Source organism: Pempheris klunzingeri, chromosome 21 (genome assembly GCF_042242105.1).
Source record: "Pempheris klunzingeri isolate RE-2024b chromosome 21, fPemKlu1.hap1, whole genome shotgun sequence".
NCBI classification, from domain to species: Eukaryota; Metazoa; Chordata; class Actinopteri; order Acropomatiformes; family Pempheridae; genus Pempheris; species Pempheris klunzingeri.
This window is the reverse complement of record NC_092032.1, coordinates 19,571,215-19,593,914: the sequence shown is the minus strand read 5'-3', so window position 1 is coordinate 19,593,914 and position 22,700 is coordinate 19,571,215. Positions and strand designations below refer to the sequence as shown.

Genomic DNA, 22,700 nt, shown 5'->3' with positions numbered 1-22,700 from the left:
GAAACCTGGGTTGAGACCAAACGCAGCATCATCTCTCTCAGGCAGGGCAGAATGCAGGATGTGAATAAACAGAAGAGCAATAATACTACGAGAACAGGCGTCAGAATTTTAAGGAGCACTTGTTGCCAGGGGCCAGAAGTCAGCCAAGCCAGGAAGTCACCTTTTGCTACATGATCCCAATCAATCGCATCACGCAGAGCAGTCAGATTTGCAACTTCCTGGTGTATCTTAGCTCCGTCTGCGTCATTAGCTGGAATAAAAGAACAACATGCCGCGCCCACAATAGTGCAGACACCGCCCGCTGACGTTGTCAGTTGATCTAACACTAGGCGGTCCTGCAACGCCATCAGTCTCAGCGCCTGCATGAAAAGTGATAAAACGACCTTCTGGCCATCAGACCACAACTTATGGTCAGGTGGGACGTCAGTTCCCCAAACAGAATCATGTCTCTGAAAGGAACGTCAAGTCCTACTGCTCAGGACAGTCGAGACGTCAGAGGCCACAATGAAGGAGCGGTCAGTTTCTATTTGACAGATTGATTTAAAGGTCTCGGATTAGCAGCAGAGGGTAGGATATGGGGAAACAACACACTGTCATTCACAAGAGGACGCGGAATGACATGTGGATTTCTTACTGCCAGTGGCATTCTAGTGCAAACGTAGCAGTTGGTCAGATTCTTGCTCCTGGCAACATACGAGGCATATCTGTAGCACAGATTGACTTGGAACGAGTTATTGTATTGGTCAAAAGTAAACTGAGTAAAGTAAAGCAAAGTTCCTTTTGTATCTGTTTACAGGGAGTTCCAGTGTCAGTAAGGGAAATATAACTGTGGCTAAAACCAGGAGGACAAACAGCTTCATTTTGATGAAATGAACTATCATTGACATAAGTGTTAGACACCTGTTGGTTCCTTTACAGACGTTGAGAGAAGCTGCTCACTGTAAGGGCTGGAGGTATTGAAATTTCTTTCTTTTTTTTTTTTTAATTATTATTATTATTGTTATTATTGTTGTTGAGCTTGCCTGGTTTCCCTGTCTTCTTACAAGAATCAAACTCTAACTAACCTCAACTAGTCTTCGTCAGCGTTCCCGGGCTCACCAGGGGTCCCCCCGGGGTTACCGCACAGGAAAACAATAAAGTGGTGTTGTCTTTCCAACACCAGCAGGCTTTCTCAACCAGCCATGCTCCCCTTTTTTTTTTCTTTTTTTTTTTCAGTCAAACAAGCATTACTTTAGTTTTCAGTAATTTCCTGATTAATGTCTGGGAAGTGCTGAATTTTACAGTGTGTGATGTGAATCCAGGAAGGTCTCTCTGCAATCTTAACTGCCGTAGGAGTAGATATGATTACCTGGAATGGTCCAAGCCAGCGTTTCTCCCTCCACACACGTCTCTGAATATTCTTAACAAAAATCCAGTCCCCAGGTTTTAGTTGTGGTTTTGGCTGGTCCTCTTTTCCTGGAGACACAACATGGAGACGGAGAGTTTTAATGTTTTCTTTTGTTTGCAAAGTTTGGAGCATGGAATACAGAATTAACTTTGGAACACATCCCTCTTGTTGACACGTAACATATAAGAACTTTACCTTACATGTATATCAAAAGCCCATGGAGTGTAAGAGCGAAAAACCTGTCTGGCAGAACAATCAATCTTTCTGGACAGGAAAATTCTCTTACGGTCCCGCTGCCCCGGCGACCGCACTATGGCACTCCCAGAGGGTCACAACAATGTCAAAAATTAACTGCACACAAACGGTACACAATGAGAAAAATAGCTGTTGTCTACTCTGGAAACTTTGAGTATGGGAACATCCGTAAAAGAACAGAAACTGTCCACCTCCAGGCTGGTCATCCCATCGTACCTGTGAAGTGGACCTGCCCCTAATAACTAATCATTATTTCCCTGATAGACGAAAACAAAGTAAAACATGGATGTGAATATGGGAACATATCTATTATCACCAAACAGTATCTTTTCCTTCAATTTTTGTTTAGTTCTATGAAATCCATACAGACAAATTGAAAATGGTAGGTTGCTTCAGGAAATGTACCTTGTCTTGGAGTAGTTTTGATAACCACAGATTGTAAATGTTTTATTTATCACAGATACCATCCCTCCTGTTGAGACATGTGAAACACCATGGCTCAAAATAGCTGCAAATCTAAAATGATTCTGCTGACTGATCATTGTCCTGTTGCCACTCGTCATCCTCCTCATGATCCTCCTCTGTGTTTTTGCCCTCTGTCCAATGTCCAAATTTGCCACAATTGTAGCATTTGCCGTCCCCTCCGTGTCCTCGTCCCCATCCTCGTCCACCTCCTCCTCTTTGATCATTTCCTCGGTCCTAGATTAGGTACCGGTGGTGTTGGACTGAGGTAATGTAAAGGATTGTATACATTACCGCTTCGGGTCCGGTGTGGTGTGTCCACCCCGGACAGAGATGGTTGTGCAGTCATGGATGATTGAGGCAAGTGGTGGGAGGCAGATGAGGAGGAGGACGATTCTGGAGGTGAGGACGCGGAAGTGACTTTCCCCAGGAGAGGCCTAGACAGCAGAGGTGGTTGTTGTGGATCCGAGTATGGCGGTAGACTTGGGAAAGGACCCAGGGGTCTGTATTCATGGTCCTCTCGCTTATCTCGGGCAGAATACAACACAGGATAAAGGTTAGGAATTTTCATGTTCCTTTCTGCTTCCTTCTCCTTTTCTCTTTGTCTCTCTACTTGCAGTGTTCCCTTAAACCCATATTTATTTTTCCTTTTTTTTTTTTCCTTTTTTCTTTCAAATATTTTACATTATTTATTTACTTTTTTATTTTTTTCCTGTTTCATGCGCTTCACATCCCCTTTATACTGGACCTCGTCAGGTCCCTGACTTTGATAACAACAACTACTGCAGCAATTACCCATCCCATCCTACAGGATGGAGGGATTGTTATTTAGACAGGAGCGTGTAGCTCCAGTGTCGCAAAGAAATACGTCACTGCCTGCTACAGTCAAAGTGATCAGAGTTTGACTAGTTTGACTGCAGCATGCATTGAATACCTCCAGTGATGGTTCAGGGTCATGTCTTTGTCTTCTGTGAGTCATTGCTTTCTCCAACAGTCTAGTCTGTTCATCCAGGGTCGCCTGATCTGTTGGGGAAATGTCACTATCTGCTAGTCATGTTGACTTATATTGATTTGGATAGTAATTTTTTTAGGACAGTAACCACGGTTATTGCGTCCGCGGAAAGGTCGAGGTTCATAGTCATTCCCATGTCTCTGCTCTTTCCTTTTACGGGGACAGTCTCTGGCAAAATGTCCAGGCTGACCACAGTCATAACACACCTCTTCCTGTCTTACATTCTGTTGACCATAATTGTCACCTGCCTGATCCCATCTACGTGGTCCTCCACTACCTCTTCCTCGGCCTCTTCCTCGGCCTCTGCCTCCCTGGCTGTGATAAGGCCCTCTCTGTTCAGGACCACGGTAAAAGATTTCTTCAGAGCCCAGGAAAACCTGAATAGGCTGCTGTTTTGTCTTTTCTTCCTTTGCCTTTTGTTGTTGACCATGAACACGGATTGCATGACGCAAATGATTGCAGAAAACATCCTCTTCACACGTGGGGAGTTCAATGCATGTGGTTTCAATGGTTTGTCTCACTTGTGGGTGTACTGTATTCATGATAGCATATTTGTAGAGCTGCAGTCTGGCAGGGTTACCTGCAGCCAGACCACTGTTGTGTGTCAAAGATTGATTAAATCTGTGTAGCCAATCTGCGCATGATTCGTCTGATTTCATTTTACAGTCAGTGATTGCCCCCCAATCTTGTTTGGGTGTGAATGTCTGTCTACAGCGGGTGAGGAAGTCAGCCCACTGTTGTCTGAACTCATTAGTTTCTCGTGCTAGGGGGTCGTCATTAGGGTCTCTATCAGTCAGTGGTCCCTGCACTCGGTGAAACTGTCCACCGAATGTACGGCGACAGATCCTAAGAATTTCAGTGGGAGTCGGAGTCATTGAGGCACGTAGTCCCTCCATTTCCCCGATCCATCCCTCAACATCTTTTCTCAGGTCTGGGAGAGCAGCGTTTAGCGCTTCGAAGTCTCCTGGGTACATTGACCTGTACACCTGCATGGTTGGTTCTGCGCCATTTTGTCCAGCGAGTGGATTTGGAACTGTTATCAAGAGATATTTGTCCTCAGGACCTGCTGAAAGGCCTAGAACATTTTTCAACACTGCTTTTTGTCTGCAAGTGTTAGCTGCTGGGGAGTCTCCCTGTCGGAGATCCTCCTTTTCCTGTAGATCCAAAGCCTTCAATTGTTTTCTAAGGGCTTTGTGATCTTCATAGGGTGGAGGCTGGAGCTGTTGGCCACCAGCTCCAACTCCACCCTCAGCACCCTGTGGCTGCTGTTGTTGATGTTGCATTTGCTGATTTAACTGCTGTTGTTGCTGAACGTTTGCTGCTGCGCGGCGTCTGTTAACTACTGTTACAGCACCTGCAGCCTCTGCATCTAAATCTTCAAGGTCACATGCAGATTTCTTCTGTTGTTGTGCATCTGTTCTCTTTTTAACATCCATAGAAGCAGTGGAAGCCCACATCATGGCACACTGAACTTCAGGATGAGCACCACCTTTCTTCTTATGTTTATCTTTCAATTTAACGAGAAGCGCATCACATTTAGGTTTATCCAATGTTCCATCGAATGGAGTGTTAGGATATTTTATCCATGGTTTATAATATTTAGAGGTTTGCGCACCGTATTCACTTTCCATACGGTTACGGTCATGATCCTGTTTCAATTTTAGTATATGTGTTCCAATTTGGATTTTTTTTTTGATTTTTTTTTTTTACTCTGATTTCTTATTTTTCCCGTTTGAGTTCCCCATTACAACTGTCCCATGTTGAGTTCACTGGCATGAGAGAAGAGGAGGTTATTGATCTGGCCTTCTACACCGCAGACACGGTGCGAGATCAATTTTACGGATTGAAACCAACCTCAGGCAACAGCCGTCAGCCCTCTTCTCACCAGTATAGAAGTCAACACAAGATAAAACAACAAACTGTAATTCCGATACCACCTATTGTGGCTTCAAACCTCAAGGAATTACCACATTCACTCTCACATTTACTCACAAATGTATGTATGTGTGCAGGCCTTTGTTGTATTCTTAGAACACAAATCACATATTAGGAGGTTAATTCCCCTGTCCAACTTGATAGGTTGGAGTACCTGATAGGAATCAACCCAATTTAGTAATTCCCCTGTCCAACTTAAGATGTTGGAGTACCTGATAGGAATTAACACAATTTACCTGGTAGATTCTCCCAAAATTCTCCTAATCAGCGCTTTCTTGTCCCGACGTCACTGTGTCTGCCAGACTCACAAACTATTTTATGGGACTCAAACCCTTCTAGGAATTTCAACCTATCTTGCGCTGTAACTGCAGTATCAAATCTTCCATGTGCTGTGTCTTTATGTGTCTCTGTACTCACCATCGAAGTGGATGTGCGTCACCGGGCACCCTCAGAGAGCCCTGTCAACCGTCGTGGTCCCAGAAAAGGATGACCAATACAGACCGTAGTCTGACCGTGCACGGATTTTGTCCTCTCAGGCGTCCAGGGCTTCCTCAGGTGTCCAGATATTGCACATCCGGCTCGAAGGACCAATTATGCCAGGAAATTATTTCTATAAGACCAGAACTGTATTTTCGCTGTTAGTTCGTACCATTAATTTCCCAACACACAAGATAAACTCTCAGAGACAGAGATCTCAGTTCAAAGTTTTACTTGCAACAAGCAAGGAGTACAGGCAAAGATCTACATCTGCACTGAGCGGTCTCAGTGTCTTTCAAGCATATATAACATGTATAAGCAAAGTTCCTCCTCTCAGCAGTCCTCCTCCTCACCCTGTTCCCTCTCCTCCTTGCAGGGGCGGTTGGTGGGAAACGCAGGTACGCTGACTTCTCTCCGTTCAAGGCCTTCTCCAACTCTTCTTTATCTCAAGAATGCAAGCACAGTCTGATACATCCTACGCCAACACACATCTCTTTGGTCTGTGTAAAGGTCACAGCAACCATCACACAGTCCAGCATCAGGCTAAAACTTCATGATAATAAAGCATAAATGTACTAACATAAAAATGTATTAGCATAAGCGTGTCTGCACATTTTCTATTTCCTAACAACCTTTACTGTCATTACACCTGTGCAGTACAAGGCAATGAAATACAGTTTGGCATCTAACCAGAAGTGCAATTAGTAGCAAGTGCAGAAATATATACAGAGTATGTACAGAAGGATGTTTACAGATGCTATATACAGATTAGTGCTGTGAACATGTGTGCTAGTAACTACAGGTTGTATAAATATAATATACGGATCAGACTAAGAGTGGAATGTACATATTTTCTGTCACCTGTTAACATTTGTTCAATTTATATATCTGGTCAGATTATCTGTACATTTCAATGAGCGTATTTATTTTACTATGTTCTCTAAAAGAGCATATTAAATCTTTCAGTGGTTCAAAGATTGTTTTCTTATCCCACCACTTGTGGTTAGAAAGTGTTTTCCTCTTTAATGCAGTAGTTCTGTTGTTCCACACGGTGGAGCCAAGTGGACTGAAAGTTTGATCTTCCAGCAGCAGAAGACTTGTTGGAGAAACTCTCATCACTTTTTAAATTATGTTTTGGGGGATATGAAACCAAATTGATTCAGTTTGTGACAAAAAGGCTTTTTTTTCCAATTAATTCTGAACGTTCCTACCATTGATTCAACAGCTGGTGTTTTTAACCCTCCCTTGTTACTATCTTTGACTAGTTAGTTTGTTTCTCCATATAAAATTGTATAATATAGAGAGGTTTGAGGGGCAACACACCAAGAGTGGCATGGATGAACCAATGTGGATGTGCCCTCAGCTTTAGCCAATATGTTGTGACCAGAAATGGATCCAAAATGGATGGATCTCTTGTGAGCTGCTCCTCTGACTGTTCAGTGGATCCACTGTAATTCACTACACAATAACTCACACATATTATTACACTCCAACTAGACTGAATAGAATGAGCCTGGTGGAAAGTGTCTCATGTTGGAACTGTAAGAAAGAACGATGCTCTGAGTCCACAAGTACAGCAGAGACACATTTAGATGGATTTCTATGTAGAATGATTAAAACCGCCACGATGACCTCTGTGCCACAATGATCCCGAGGAGTTGGAGGGAATCTCACACCCCCACACTGAATATGTGGAAGAGTCAAACGGCAGAAACAGACTGAGCGGGACAAATGGCACAGTTCACCAGCGCTGGGATGGTTCCAGTAACTGTGTCCAGTGATGAACGTCCTGACCTCCCAGCTGGTCTTGTTGCTGTGGTACGAGTGGACTTTAGTCCTTCTCTTCATCCCAAACCTCCAGTGGACGAGGGGATCATCGCCGGCCTGGAAGCTGCACGGTAACATGCACAGGACACGTCAACATCTGGAACACATCAGGTAAAGGAACAGTTCAGTTCTGGGAGAAGTAAATGTTTCTTTTTTTTTTTTTTTTTTAAAAGAATAACTTATAAAAGAGGAATAAAGGTTAAATGCATGTTGGGTAAAATTCCCATTTGTTGGGGAATCATCCTGACGTCAGATCAGTCTGTAAGTGGGAGAACAAACGGGACCGTGAACGCCTCACTCACCTCCCTCAGTGAGAGACCAGAGGACAGAGAGAGTCAGTAAACACACCACGATCATCCTGCTTTATATCCCCACTGATCCACATCTCGTGTGTGTGTGTGTGTGTGTGTGTGTTCCAGCTGTTCTCTGTGAAGCACCGTCGATTCTGATTGGTCGCTTCGCTTCCAGCATTCTAGAACGTTGCTGCTCTGAACGTTCTGAAACGTCACAAGTTCTGATTCGGACACTTTTGATTTTAAAAACGTCACTCCATCAGAAAACATCACATTTAGTGTCAGATGACTGTGTGTAAGTCATGACGATAATATTTTTATATAGTTAAATAAACTGAGGTCATATTCATGCTACATAATCCAAAACAGTAACGTGCTACTTTGTGGAAGCCTCTGCAACTCAGAGCACTTCCTGTGTGCAGCATCAAACGGTGCCTTCAGCTCTGCCTCCCACTTTTTCCACGAGCTGAGCAGCAGGGCTGAGCCATACTGCAGGATTTGGTATCGATCTGATACCCAGTGAATTCAGGGGCCAGTGTTGGCGACTCATCTACCTTCATGTAGGGGAGAACAGTGCTTCATGATTTATCCAGTGAATCCATCTTCAATATGCAGCATTATTATTATATTCAGCCATATTCCTGTTTCAGGTTTGAGGCTTATATCTTTATACAGGTATGTAGTTTTCAGTTCCAGTAAAAGAATCCACTTAGATTTATTTCAACTGGCTGGATATATTATATGACTGTGTGGGTAGTCTTTATTCAGTCAGTCTGCTAAAAAATAACATGAACTAATAATGGAGATGACTAAATCTTACTTTCACATCAGCTGGTTCTGGTTGGGATGCTCCTCCTCCTCCCTCATTTGTTCTCTTTTGACTCTATGTGTTTTTGTAAATGTGGGTCACGGAATAACTGCGCCAAAGTCAGACGTTCATCAACAGTGTGAGGAGTGGAAGTTCTCCAGGGGACTTTGATGATCTGTCCAGAATTAAAATGTTCTTCTTCAACCATCTCTGGTCCTCCGGGAGCCTTGGTGGAGATTTTTAACTTTACTGTTAATCAGGTGTTTCTGGATGTTTCTGGACATGAGAAGAAATCTGCGGAGGTTTGTTTTTTCTTCGACTTCTTCAAAAAGCGGAGGACATTCAGCAGGATGGGTGTGTTTACTGACTGTTTCCGTCCTCTGGTCTCTCACTGAGGGAGGTGAGTGAGGCGTTCACGGCCTGTTTTTTTCTCCCACTCTCAGACTGATGTGACGTCAGGATGACTCCCTAAAAAATGGGAATTTTACCCGACGTGCATTTAACCTTTATTCCTCTTTTACATGTATAGATTTTCTAAAGAAATGTAAACATTCAGCGACATTTACTGCAGAAAAACATGTCAAGTTTCCAGAGTGACAAAGAAAAACAACCACATGATCGGTGTCTCTTTTTCACTGCTGAGGAAGTGATAATAACCAACCTTCAGCTAACAAACAGCATTTAGGTGCCTGAGATTCAGCACAACATTAAGAGCTTCATGTGGGATTTTAAAGGACTAAAACTGAAACCATGTTTTTATCTTTGTCCAGAAGTAAAATGTTTGATGCATGTAAACCTTCTGGCTGAACAAAGCCTGCAGACCTCATGATCCTCATCCAGACAGGAAGTGTTGTGAAAACTAAACCACCATAAAAAAAGGAGTTTTTGCAGCAGCTGCTGCCTCATTTAATAACTGACAGTAGCAGGTCTGGACCTGCTCTTTAGGGAGAGTGTCTTCAGATAATGCTGGTATGAATTGGCTACAGTCAGTCAGTCAGTCAGTCAGTCAGTCAGTCAGTCAGTTTCACTGCAGGACTTTTAGGCAGAAAAAACCATCAACGAGATCATGTGGGTTCAAACAGCAGGACAAAGTTGTTTAGTTTAGTTTTCTGAACTGGTTTGATGAGAAATTCAAGTATTTAGTTTGTCTTCAGCTCCAGACTTCAAACAGGGAGGAGATCCACTGGAATTAATTGTTTGCTGCCGTTTTGTTCAGTTTGAATTCTACTGAACAGAGAGCAGGACATGAAAAGCACCAACACAATGAAATACAATGCAATGGTGATCTTAAAGGATGCTCTGTGCCGTGGTACTTTAGTTGTGGATTATTGATACTTCACAACCTACTGAAAGGTTTGTGCTGAACTGATGCCTCAGTGTTTTCTTTCATGGTTTACAGCAGCTGACACACACAAGCAGAGTAACCAGGAAGAGCTGTCTCTGAGGGTCCAGAGTAAAGAGTCTCTGGTGGAACTGATTAGAGCCAAAGAAACCATGAACAGTGGCAGGAAGTGAAGAGACGAATAACAAAATAAAACAGGAAGTGTAGACATGTTTTCTCTCCTCATCCTTCAGTATAATGAAACACTTTTGTTATGCTGCTGAAACTGTCCTTCAGAACTTGGTTGAACTTTTGGCCCATTTTAGAGGCTGAACCTCAGTGTCTCTTTTCCTGACTCTCAGATGCTGAGGTGTCCTGTGTCTTCATGGAGAGCTGCATGTTACCGTGCAGCTTCCAGGCCGGCGATGATCCCATCGTCCACTGGAGGTTTGGGAGGAAGGAAGACACTTTTGTCCACTCCTACTACGGCAGCCAAGACCAGCTGGGAGGTCAGGACCAGCTCTTCAGGGGCAGGACGTTGATGTTCAGGGATCAGATCTCCAGAGGAAACGCCTCGCTCCTGCTGAAGAGGGTGGAGGTTCTGGACCAGGGCAGATACAAGTGCTACACCAGCACCATCAGAGGAAACAAGGATTCATATATCAACCTAAAAATGGACGGTATGAGAGACACACAGTGAAACACACAAGATCCTGAGCTTGAAACAGCATTTTGTAATGAGATTGGTGAATAAAAACTCAGAATGAGGATCCTCAGCTGCAAACATGCTGTGTGGGATCACTCCTCGCTCAGGACCAGGAAAACAACAACGGACAATTTTCTAGCAAAGCATCAGAACTATAATTCTTGTGATTTTATCTTTTAGCATATTTTTATTTTTGTATTTATATATTACTTTTATAATGTTTCTTCTTCCGTTTGTCACAAAGCTTTTCATTGCCTTGAACTTGCTTCGTCTCTATGTTTATTTTTTGTTGCAGCTCCAGTCGGTAAAGTCGACATCCAGCAGGAAGGAAACTGGATCACCTGCAGATCAGAGGGGATCTACCCTGAGCCTGAGCTCACCTGGTCCACCAGTCCTCCATCCAACAAGACCCTGAACACCACAACCAGCCTCCAGCGGACGGAGCAGCAGCTCTACAACATCAGCAGCTCTCTGATGCTCTCAGATAAAGTCACTGATCTGGTCTACAGCTGCACCGTCAGCACTCGCAGCAGCTGGAAGAGAAACACGTTTAACACAACTAAACAAGGTCAGTGTTTGTGAGAAGTGAGGAACTTTATTAAACTAAAGTCATTAGGAATGAATGATAGAAATGTTAAGATAGTTTCTCATTGTTTAGATTGTAAAATGGTATTACTGTGCTTTAGTCTGTAATTATTTATTTATTAGGGAACCTCTGATTTCTTATAACAATACTTTGATATGGATTCATGACGTGTATATAAGTCACCTAACATTTGATGCTTCACTTGTAGAAAGTTCACTTAACACTCTTTTCTGTTTCAGAGCCTCCAGTTGATGAGGAAACACCTGGAAGTAAAGGAGCTGTAATCGGAGGGGTTGTAGCCAGTTTGTTTGTGGGAATCGTAGCTGTAGCAGCATTCATTATTTATAGAAGGATAAATGGTGGCCGTCAAGAACAACAAAGAGACGCACAATCAACTAGAAGTGAACCCCCTGAGTGAGTAGATCCTCTGTACTGAACACATCAGCACTGCTGCACTGGAACAGACTCCTTTCATCCTTATGGTCTAGTTACAGTTCTCTACAGTCAGGTTGGCATTAATCAGGAACTTTGGCACATGTATGGCTGCTTCTGGTGATTTCTGATGTGTGATGCTGTTATTATTTAGGTTTCATGTTTTTATTGTGTTTCTCTCCATGATTGGTGACACTAAGACAAGTTTCCTGCCTTGTACATCCTCTTCAGTTAAAATCTACCAGAAATTAACTTCTGTCTCAGTGTAGAGACGACAGAAACGTCTCCAAGGAAAAGACTGAAGGGTGAAATGATACTTTACATGTTGTTCCTGCTTTGTTCTCATGTCCTCAGACTGAACGGTGCAATATTGTAGAAACCCGCATTCTTTAATTGACAGCCCAAGAATCCAGCCGGAGGTTTCAGTCAGGTCTCAGAAGCAGTTTATTCTGGTCACACATAAAGTACTTGTCATGATCCTGTATTTTGTCTAGTTCCGTTTTTGTCTCGTCTCATGTTGTCTTGTCATTTCCTGTTTTATTTTGTAGTATCATGTGTTTCCTCGTTTCAGTTAGTTACTTCCTTTCGTCTGATTGTCTGGCTCCTCCCTGATTGTTTCCACCTGTTTCCCATTACCCTGTGTATTTATTGTCTGTGTCTCCCTCTGTCCTGTGCCAGTTCGTCATGTCCATTGTCTTGCCATTCTGCGCTACCTTGTCTTTGATATCCCATTGTTGGAGTACCATTCTTGAGGTTTGGTCTTTTTCAGTTGTATACTTTGTTTCAAGCTCTGCCTTGCTCCTTTTGTTGTTCACTTTAAGATTAGTCTAGCTTTGTTCTTTTCAGTTGTTACTTTGTATCGTGTTTCTAGTTTTGAGTGCCTTTTGCCTGAGTATTTCTGTTCTTAGTGTTTCGATTTTGTTTTGGTTGATCGCTCCTGTTTTTTCACGGAGTCGCCTTTTGTTAGTTTTAGGGTTTTTGTCTTGGTTCCTGTTTTTGCATTTTGATTAAAGTTTTCTTTGTGACTTTAATTGAGTCGAGCGTGTGGGTTCCTCAGTCTTGTCTGTCCGGTCCTTGTCAGTACTCGCGGCGCTGGGCTCATGACGGACCCCCGGGGGGGAGGCGGTCAGAGGAGCTTCAAACTGATTCAAACATCTCATTTTTAAATGCCTGTTGGACAGCATAAAGTACGTAATCTTTTCTGATTTACTGTTTAGGTTCGTGCGTCGCAGACAGCACGTTCCTGTAGTGATGTCATGGTAATCTAACAGCTGTGGATGTTGTTTGCACAGCTTTTTCTGTCACCTGTTAATGTTTGTCCAATTTATATATCTGGTCAGATTATCTGTACATTTCAATGAGTGTATTTATTTTACTATGTTCTCTAAAAGAGCATATTAAATCTTTCAGTGGTTCAAAGATTGTTTTCTTATCCCACCACTTGTGGTTAGAAAGTGTTTTCCTCTTTAATGCAGTAGTTCTGTTGTTCCACACGGTGGAGCCAAGTGGACTGAAAGTTTGATCTTCCAGCAGCAGAAGACTTGTTGGAGAAACTCTCATCACTTTTTAAATTATGTTTTGGGGGATATGAAACCAAATTGATTCAGTTTGTGACAAAAAGGCTTTTTTTCCCAATTGATTCAACAGCTGGTGTTTTTAACCCTCCCTTGTTACTATCTTTGACTAGTTAGTTTGTTTCTCCATATAAAATTGTATAATATAGAGAGGTTTGAGGGGCAACACACCAAGAGTGACATGGATGAACCAATGTGGATGTGCCCTCAGCTTTAGCCAATATGTTGTGACCAGAAATGGATCCAAAATGGATGGATCTCTTGTGAGCTGCTCCTCTGACTGTTCAGTGGATCCACTGTAGTTCACTACACAATAACTCACACATATTATTACACTCCAACTAGACTGAATAGAATGAGCCTGGTGGAAAGTGACTCGTGTTGGAACTGTAAGAAAGAACGATGCTCTGAGTCCACAAGTACAGCAGAGACACATTTAGATGGATTTCTATGTAGAATGATTAAAACCGCCACGATGACCTCTGTGCCACAATGATCCCGAGGAGTTGGAGGGAATCTCACACCCCCACACTGAATATGTGGAAGAGTCAAACGGCAGAAACAGACTGAGCAGGACAAATGGCACAGTTCACCAGCGCTGGGATGGTTCCAGTAACTGTGTCCAGTGATGAACGTCCTGACCTCCCAGCTGGTCTTGTTGCTGTGGTAGGAGTGGACTTTAGTCCTTCTCTTCATCCCAAACCTCCAGTGGACGAGGGGATCATCGCCGGCCTGGAAGCTGCACGGTAACATGCACAGGACACGTCAACATCTGGAACACATCAGGTAAAGGAACAGTTCAGTTCTGGGAGAAGTAAATGTTTCTTTTTAAAAAAAACCAAAAAACTTGTAAAAGAGGAATAAAGGTTAAATGCATGTTGGGTAAAATTCCCATTTTTGGGGGAATCATCCTGAAGTCAGATCAGTCTGAGATTGGGAGAACAACCGGGGCCGTGAACGCCTCACTCACCTCCCTCAGTGAGAGACCAGAGAACGGAGAGAGTCAGTAAACACACCACGATCATCCTGCTTTATATCCCCACCGATCCACATCTCATGTTTCGTGTGTGTGTGTGTGTGTGTGTGTTCCCGCTCTGTGAAGCACCGTCGATTCTGATTGGTCGCTTCGCTTCCAGCATTCTAGAACGTTCCTGCTCTGAAAGTTCTGAAACGTCACAAGTTCTGATTCGGAAACTTTTGATGATTTTAAAAAACAAATCAAAACAAAAAACGCCGCTTCATCAGAAAACATCACATTTGGTGTCAAATTAATTTACCTGCAGAAGTCCCTCAGTGACGGCTGCTGAACTTCCTGGTGCAGTCATGTGACCCAGTGACCTTTTCCAAGATGGTGGCCTGTCTGATGAACACCTGAGACACAACTAGCTGATTTTAAACGGCTGGATTTTGTTGTTAAAAGGTGAGTTTCAAACATTTGAACAGTTCTAATGTCCTAGATTACAGTGAACCGTCCTGAGCATGTTTTATGAAAAAGTTGATGCTGTGACATGTTTAACATCTCAGATCTTGGACAGGATCTCAAAGACGAGATCAGAAATGTGCTCCTTGTGCTCAGTTTAGTCAGTTTTAAATCCCCCATGATTAAAGTAGAAAAGGGTTCTTATGGGTTATAAAATCTTGATGAATAAGCACCAGCTGGTAGCAAAGCTCCACACACATGCAGCCTGTGGCCGACAGCTTCAGCACCTGCTTCACTAACAGAGACCATGAAGATAAAAGGAAGAAACAGATCTGTGGAGCTGAAATACTTTGTGGAAATGAGGTGTGGTCATTGTTCCTGAAGCTTCATTTATCAGACTCTTTCCATCACTCTGCTCCAGTCTGATGTTCTCAGTCTGTTCTTCATATCTTTATATTGCACCGTTGAGTCTGAGGACATGAGGACAAAGCAGGAACAACATGTTGGAAATACAACTAAACAAAAAGCTGAAGGTGTTTCCTCTTCAAGTTTGCAGTGCAGTTCATAAGTGCATCAGATATCCTCTCATCCTTCAGTCTCTGGCTCCTCCTCTCTCTCCTTCTTCCCCATTTTCTTCTCTTTGTCCCAGTGGGATCATCTCTTCTCTGCAAACAACATTTTATAAAAATCAGGGCTGAAACACATCAAACAGCTGTGTCGACTAATTTAGTTCATCTTTCCAGCTGAGACAGAAGTTAATTTATAGTAGATTTGAACTGAAGAGGATTTCCAAGGCAGGAAACTTGTCTTAGTGTCACCAATCATGGAGAGAAACACAATAAAAATATAATATAACCTAAATAATAACAGCATCACACATCAGAAATCACCAGAAGCAGCCATACATGTGCCAAAATTGTTGCTTAATGCCAACCTGACTGTAGAGAACTGTAACTAGACCATAAGGATGAAAGGAGTCTGTTCCAGTGCAGCAGTGCTGATGTGTTCAGTACAGAGGATCTACTCACTCAGGGGGTTCACTTCTAGTTGATTGTGCGTCTCTTTGTTGTTCTTGACGGCCACCATTTATCCTTCTATAAATAATGAATGCTGCTACAGCTACGATTCCTACAATCAAACCAGCTACAACCCCTCCGATTACAGCTCCTTTACTTCCAGGTGTTTCCTCATCAACTGGAGGCTCTGAAACAGAAAAGAGTGTTAAGTGAACTTTCTACAAGTGAAGCATCAAATGTTAGGTGACTTATATACACGTCATGAATCCATATCAAAGTATTGTTATAAGAAATCAGAGGTTCCCTAATAAATAAATAATTACAGACTAAAGCACAGTAATACCATTTTACAATCTAAACAATGAGAAACTATCTTAACATTTCTATCATTCATTCCTAATGACTTTAGTTTAATAAAGTTCCTCACTTCTCACAAACACTGACCTTGTTTAGTTGTGTTAAACGTGTTTCTCTTCCAGCTGCTGCGAGTGCTGACGGTGCAGCTGTAGACCAGATCAGTGACTTTATCTGAGAGCATCAGAGAGCTGCTGATGTTGTAGAGCTGCTGCTCCGTCTGCTGGAGGCTGGTTGGTGTGTTCAGGGTCACTGTGGACGGAGGACTGGTGGACCAGGTGAGCTCAGGCTCAGGGTAGATCCCCTCTGATCTGCAGGTGATCCAGTTTCCTTCCTGCTGGATGTCGACTTTACTGACTGGAGCTGCAACAAAAGAAAACATACAGAGACGAAGCAAGTTCAAGGCAATGAAAAGCTTATTCACCATGTAAAATGTTGTTTCAAGCTCAGGATCTTGTGTGTTTCACTGTGTGTCTCTCATACCGTCCACTTTTAGGTTGATGAATGATTCCTTGTTTCCTCTCAAGGTGCTGGTGTGGCACTTGTATCTGCCCTGGTCCTGAACCTCCACCCTCATCAGCTGGAGCGAGGCGTTTCCTCTGGAGATCTGATCCCTGAACATCAACGTCCTGCCCCTGAAGTGCTGGTCCTGACCTCCCAGCTGGTCTTGGCTGCCGTAGTAGGAGTGGACAAAAGTCTTTCCCTGCGTCCCATATATCCAGTGGACGATGGGATCATCGCCGCCCTGGAAGCTGCACGGTAACATGCAGCTCTCCATGAAGACACAGGACACCTCAGCATCTGAGAGTCAGGAAAAGAGACACTGAGGTTCAGCCTCTAAAATGGGCCAAAAGTTCAACCAAGTTCTGAAGGACAGTTTCAGCAGCATAACAAAAGTGTTTCATTATACTGAAGGATGAGGAGAGAAAACATGTCTACACTTCCTGTTTTATTTTGTTATTCGTCTCTTCACTTCCTCCCACTGTTCATGGTTTCTTTGCCTCTAATCAGTTCCACCTGAGACTCTTTACTCTGGACCCTCAGAGACAGCTCTTCCTGGTTACTCTGCTTCATGCTCATGTTGTCGACTGCAGAAGGTTTACATGCATCAAACATTTTACTTCTGGACAAAGATAAAAACATGGTTTCAGTTTTAGTCCTTTAAAATCCCACATGAAGCTCTTAATGTTGTGCTGAATCTCAGGCACCTAAATGCTGTTTGTTAGCTGAAGGTTGGTTATTATCACTTAACACTCCACACTGTGTTCCTCAGTAGTGAAAATGAAAATGTCGCTGAATGTTTAAGTTGCTTTAAAGAATATATACATGTAAACCAGGCCTTCCAATCTGCCGCTCCACACCTGTGGAACTCTTTTAAAACCCATCTTTTTAAAACGGCTTACCCCTAAACCAAACCTACCTTCTTGGGAACAGCACCCTGCTTTTATGTTGTTTTATCTGTTTTTAATTGTAGCACTTTGAGATCTGTACCGTTAAATATAAAGTGCATTATAAATAAAATGTATTATTATTATTATTATTATTATTATTATTATTAAAAGAGGAATAAGGGTTAAATGCACGTTGGGTGGAGTCATCCTGACAGATCAGTCTGAGTGTCCATGAACGCCTCACTCACCTCCCTCAGTGAGAGACCAGAGGATGGAGAGGGTCTGTAAACACACCACGATCATCCTGCTATATTTCTCCACTGATCCATGTTTTATGTTTCCTGTGTCTCTCGCAGTGAATCCGTCTTGTTGAGGTCTCTGGAGCTCTTTTTGGAAGAAGTCGAGGAAAAACAAACCTCTGCAGATTTCTTCTCATGTCCAGAAACACCAAGGCTCCCGGAGGATCAGAGATGGTTGAAGAAGAAGATTTTAATTAATTATTATTTTAATTTTAATTCTGGACAGATCATCAAAGTCCCCTGAAGAAGGATCCACGACAGAGAAAAGAGCTGATGATGCTGAACGTCTGACATGTGAGGCTCAGAGACATGCGCAGTAGCTCGGTTGTCACGTGACAGAGTTATCTTAGAGCGGCAGACTAAGATACTGCAAACTGCAATGTTTGATAAAATGTAAAATGTCCAGCCCCAACAGGATTATAACAAAATGGGTCTTTTTACCTTTTAATGAACAAAAACGTCCAGACCTTTTTTTACTGGAGTGGAAACACAGCAAGAATCATTCATCAGTTTAACTATATAAAAATATTATCGTCATGACTTACACACAGTCATCTGACACTAAATGTGATGTTTTCTGATGGAGTGACGTTTTTAAAATCAAAAGTGTCCGAATCAGAACTTGTGACGTTTCAGAACGTTCAGAGCAGCAACGTTCTAGAATGCTGGAAGCGAAGCGACCAATCAGAGGGAGTCTTCAGCATCGCTGCGTCACAGAGACAGAGCAGGGATGGAGGAGCTGGGACACAAACTAAACTAAAACTAAACACAAAGCAAAACAGTCGTTTTCTCTGTCGTCGATCCTTCTTCCGGGGACTTAGATCGTTGATAAAGAACATTTTAATTCTGGACAGATGATCTTTCATCCTTCGGGAGCCTTGGTGGAGATGTTTTGTTTCTCTGATCCGTAAAGTCTTTCTGGACATGAGAAGAAAACTGCGGAGGCGGATTCACTGAGAGAGACACATGAAGCGTGGATCAGTGGGGATATAAAGCAGGATGATCGTGGTGTGTTTACTGACTCTCTCCGTCCTCTGGTCTCTCACTCAGGGAGGTGAGTGAGGCGTTCACGGCCTGGTTTGTTCTCCCACTCACAGACTGATCTGAAGTCAGGATGACTCCCCAAAAACTGGGAATTTTACCAAACGTGCATTTAACCTTTATTCCTCTTTTACATGTATATATTTTTAAAAGCAACTTAAACATTCAGCGACATTTACTGCAGAAAAACATGTCAAGTTTCCAGTGTGACAAAAAAAAAAACAACCACATGATCGGTGTCTCTTTTTCACTGCTAACCTCATGTTCCTCATTCTTAACGCCACGTTCCTCATTCTGACAGGAAGTGTGAACCTCAGTGTCTCTTTTCCTGACTCTCAGATGCTGAGGTGTCCTGTGTCTTCATGGAGAGCTGCATGTTACCGTGCAGCTTCCAGGCCGGCGATGATCCCGTCGTCCACTGGGTGGATGTGATGCAGGATCGCACTGTCCACTACTACCGCAGCCAAGACCAGCTGGGAGGTCAGGAGCAGCGCTTCAGGAACAGGACGTTGATGTTCAGGGATCAGATCTCCAGAGGAAACGCCTCGCTCCTGCTGATGAGGGTGGAGGTTCAGGACCAGGGAAGATACAGCTGCTACACCAGCACCATCAGAGGAAACAAGGATTCATTCATCAACCTGAAAGTGGACGGTATGAGAGACACACAGTGAAACACACAGAAACACAAGCAAAGAGAAAGAAAACATTGAACTGTGTGTTTCCTGAACTCAGTCCTCTGTTTATTTGGCACATCTGGTAAAACTAACTCACTTTAATGGTTCTGTTGGTTATGATGTCAGAGAGGAGTCGTCTCTATTCTACATGTTTTCTATACTAATAATACTGTCCCACAATTCACTGCACTGAGGAAATGCAGGAGTTCACTCAAGTTCTCTGATCTTTCATCTTTTGATATGCAGATGTAGAGTAATTCTCTTTTCTCCCTTTTGTTGCAGCTCTAGTCAGTAAAGTCGACATCCAGCAGGAAGGAAACTGGATCACCTGCAGATCAGAGGGGATCTACCCTGAGCCTGAGCTCACCTGGTCCACCAGCCCTCCGTCCAACAAGACCCTGAACACACCAACCACCAACCAGACGGAGCAGCAGCTCTACAGCATCAGCAGCTCTCTGATGCTCTCAGATAAAGTCACTGATCTGGTCTACAGCTGCACCGTCAGCACTCGCAGCAGCTGGAAGAGAAACACGTTTAGCACAACTAAACAAGGTCAGTGTTTGTGAGAAGTGAGGAACTTTATTAAACTAAAGTCATTAGGAATGAATGATAGAAATGTTAAGATAGTTTCTCATTGTTTAGATTGTAAAATGGTATTACTGTGCTTTAGTCTGTAATTATTTATTTATTAGGGAACCTCTGATTTCTTATAACAATACTTTGATATGGATTCATGACGTGTATATAAGTCACCTAACATTTGATGCTTCACTTGTAGAAAGTTCACTTAACACTCTTTTCTGTTTCAGAGCCTCCAGTTGATGAGGAAACACCTGGACGTAAAGGAGCTGTAAACTTAGTGGTTGTAGTCAGTTTGTTTGTGGGAATCGTAGCTGTAGCAGCATTCATTATTTATAGAAGGATAAATGGTGGCCGTCAAGAACAACAAAGAGACGCACAATCAACTAGAAGTGAACCCCCTGAGTGAGTAGATCCTCTGTACTGAACACATCAGCACTGCTGCACTGGAACAGACTCCTTTCATCCTTATGGTCTAGTTACAGTTCTCTACAGTCAGGTTGGCATTAATCAACAACTTTGGCACATGTATGGCTGCTTCTGGTGATTTCTGGTGTGTGATGCTGTTATTATTTAGATGTCATATTTTTATTGTGTTTCTCTCCATGATTGGTGACACTAACACAAGTTTCCTGCGTTGGTGCAGCAAATATAGCTGTTCTATATTAAACAATGAATCCTCTTCAGTTCAAATCTACCAGAAGTTAACTTCTGTCTCAGACAGAGAAACTTGAGACTGAAGGGTGAGATGATACTTGATGCACTTTTTTTTACTGCATGTTGTTCCTGCTTTGTTCTCATGTCCTCAGACTGAACGGTGCTTAAAAAGATTTACCCATCAAAGAAGTAAAAGGATGAACATAGTACCGCCCCTGGGAACTGATTAGAATCAGGATAAATACACTACTCACTAAAAGTTAGGGATATTCCACTTTCAGGTGAAATATATGGAAAATGTAAAAAGTTAATGCGACAGTGATATTATATCATGAAAGTAGGGCGTTTAAGTAGAAGCATGCACTGGTGATTTTATTCATCTTAAACAATTTATTGAAAGAAAATCTACCAACAGTGGTAGGTAAACCACAACAAAACATGTTCAGTGTCTCAATAAATTGGGACGTGGCCAAAGGACGTCCACTCCTCTCCTTTCTGTGACTCTTCCAGTCTCTGTATCACTGTTCCAACCTCCTGATGACACTCTGTGACCCTCTAAGCTCAGTGAACACCTCCGTCTGAGGACTTCCTGTTTGAAGCCTCCAGTGTTGAGGTGCTGCTGATCAACTGTTAGGTGTCGTCTTGGTCTCATGATGTCAGAATGTGAACAGCAGGATGAGGAGGACTGTTTAAATACCAATTCTAACTGAAGCAGGAAATGTATTGGTGGATTCATGGATCAAACCTGTTGTGAATGTTGCTGTTAAGCTTCTTGTTAGAGAACAGCAGCTGGTGCAGAAAGTACTGAGACACTGAACAGTTGGACATGTGCATTCAAAGGTTTAGAGAAGGTCACATTAAGTTCACCTGGAAAGGTTAGAAATTTCACCTGGAAGCCGAATATCCCTAACTTTTAGTGAGTAGTGTATATGAAGTCCTTTGGATGAGGGGTCAGAGCAGAGAGTTCCAGCTTATCTTCCCTCTACTAGATAAAGCCTTAACCTGGAGACAGGGCTCAGGCCTGTGGAGGTTAAAGTGACCTACTCTGACCTATAGGATCATTTAGGAGGACGTCAGCTAACGGAGATGCCTTCTCAGGGAGAAGAGTCATTCTCCCTCATACTCAGGGTGATCAACAGGATCAACAGGATCTGTAACAGACTCCTTTCATCCTTATGGTCTAGTTACAGTTCTCTACTGCCAAGTTGGCATTAATAACTTTTTCCACATGTAAAGCTGCTCCTGGTATTTTTCCATTCACACTAGTGGATGTGATATTTTCCCAAAATAGTAATATTGACCAAATCTGCTAATTCTTTGGGGAGATTATCTTTGCATGAGATAATTTGTTCATTATGGTCCAATGTTTTCTATTTTGTAGCTTTTGTATGATTATGAAAAAAGTTCTGCACAAACACTTTATTGCTTTTTTCTGTCACCTGTTAACATTTGTCCAATTAATATATCTGGTCAGATTATCTGTACATTTAATGTGAGTGTATTTATTTTACTATTGTTCTCTAAAAGAGCATATTAAATCTTTCAGTGGTTCAAAGATTGTTTTCTTATCCCACCACTTGTGGTTAGAAAGTGTTTTCCTCTTTAATGCAGTAGTTCTGTTGTTCCACACGGTGGAGCCAAGTGGACTGAAAGTTTGATCTTCCAGCAGCAGAAGACTTGTTGGAGAAACTTTGTGACAAAAAGGCCCTCAGCTTTAGCCAATATGTTGTGACCAGAAATGGATCCAAAATGGATGGATCTCTTGTGAGCTGCTCCTCTGACTGTTCAGTGGATCCACTGTAGTTCACTACACAATAACTCACACATATTATTACACTCCAACTAGACTGAATAGAATGAGCCTGGTGGAAAGTGACTCGTGTTGGAACTGTAAGAAAGAACGATGCTCTGAGTCCACAAGTACAGCAGAGACACATTTAGATGGATTTCTATGTAGAATGATTAAAACCGCCATGATGACCTCTGTGCCACAATGATCCCGAGGTGTTGGAGGGAATCTCACACCCCCACACTGAATATGTGGAAGAGTCAAACGGCAGAAACAGACTGAGCAGGACAAATGGCACAGTTCACCAGCGCTGGGATGGTTCCAGTAACTGTGTCCAGTGATGAACGTCCTGACCTCCCAGCTGGTCTTGTTGCTGTGGTAGGAGTGGACTTTAGTCCTTCTCTT

At 42.7% G+C, this 22,700-nt stretch overlaps 2 protein-coding genes across 2 annotated transcripts in view; one reads left to right on the top strand and one right to left on the bottom strand.

Moving 5' to 3' along the window:
* LOC139220757 (CD276 antigen-like) overlaps positions 1-22,700 on the bottom strand; it is a 119,656-nt gene that overhangs the window by 71,533 nt on the left and 25,423 nt on the right. The gene's annotated exons all lie outside the window — the stretch shown is intronic.
* The window catches only part of LOC139220756 (CD276 antigen-like), a 94,016-nt gene that overhangs the window by 62,713 nt on the left and 8,603 nt on the right, over positions 1-22,700 (top strand). Inside the window, exons 2-4 of the mRNA XM_070852588.1 lie at positions 18,500-18,609; positions 18,936-19,247; positions 19,553-19,822. Of these exons, the coding sequence (XP_070708689.1) occupies positions 18,555-18,609; positions 18,936-19,247; positions 19,553-19,822 (637 nt within the window). The 5' untranslated portion in view covers positions 18,500-18,554. The remainder of the gene's footprint in view (positions 1-18,499; positions 18,610-18,935; positions 19,248-19,552; positions 19,823-22,700) is intronic.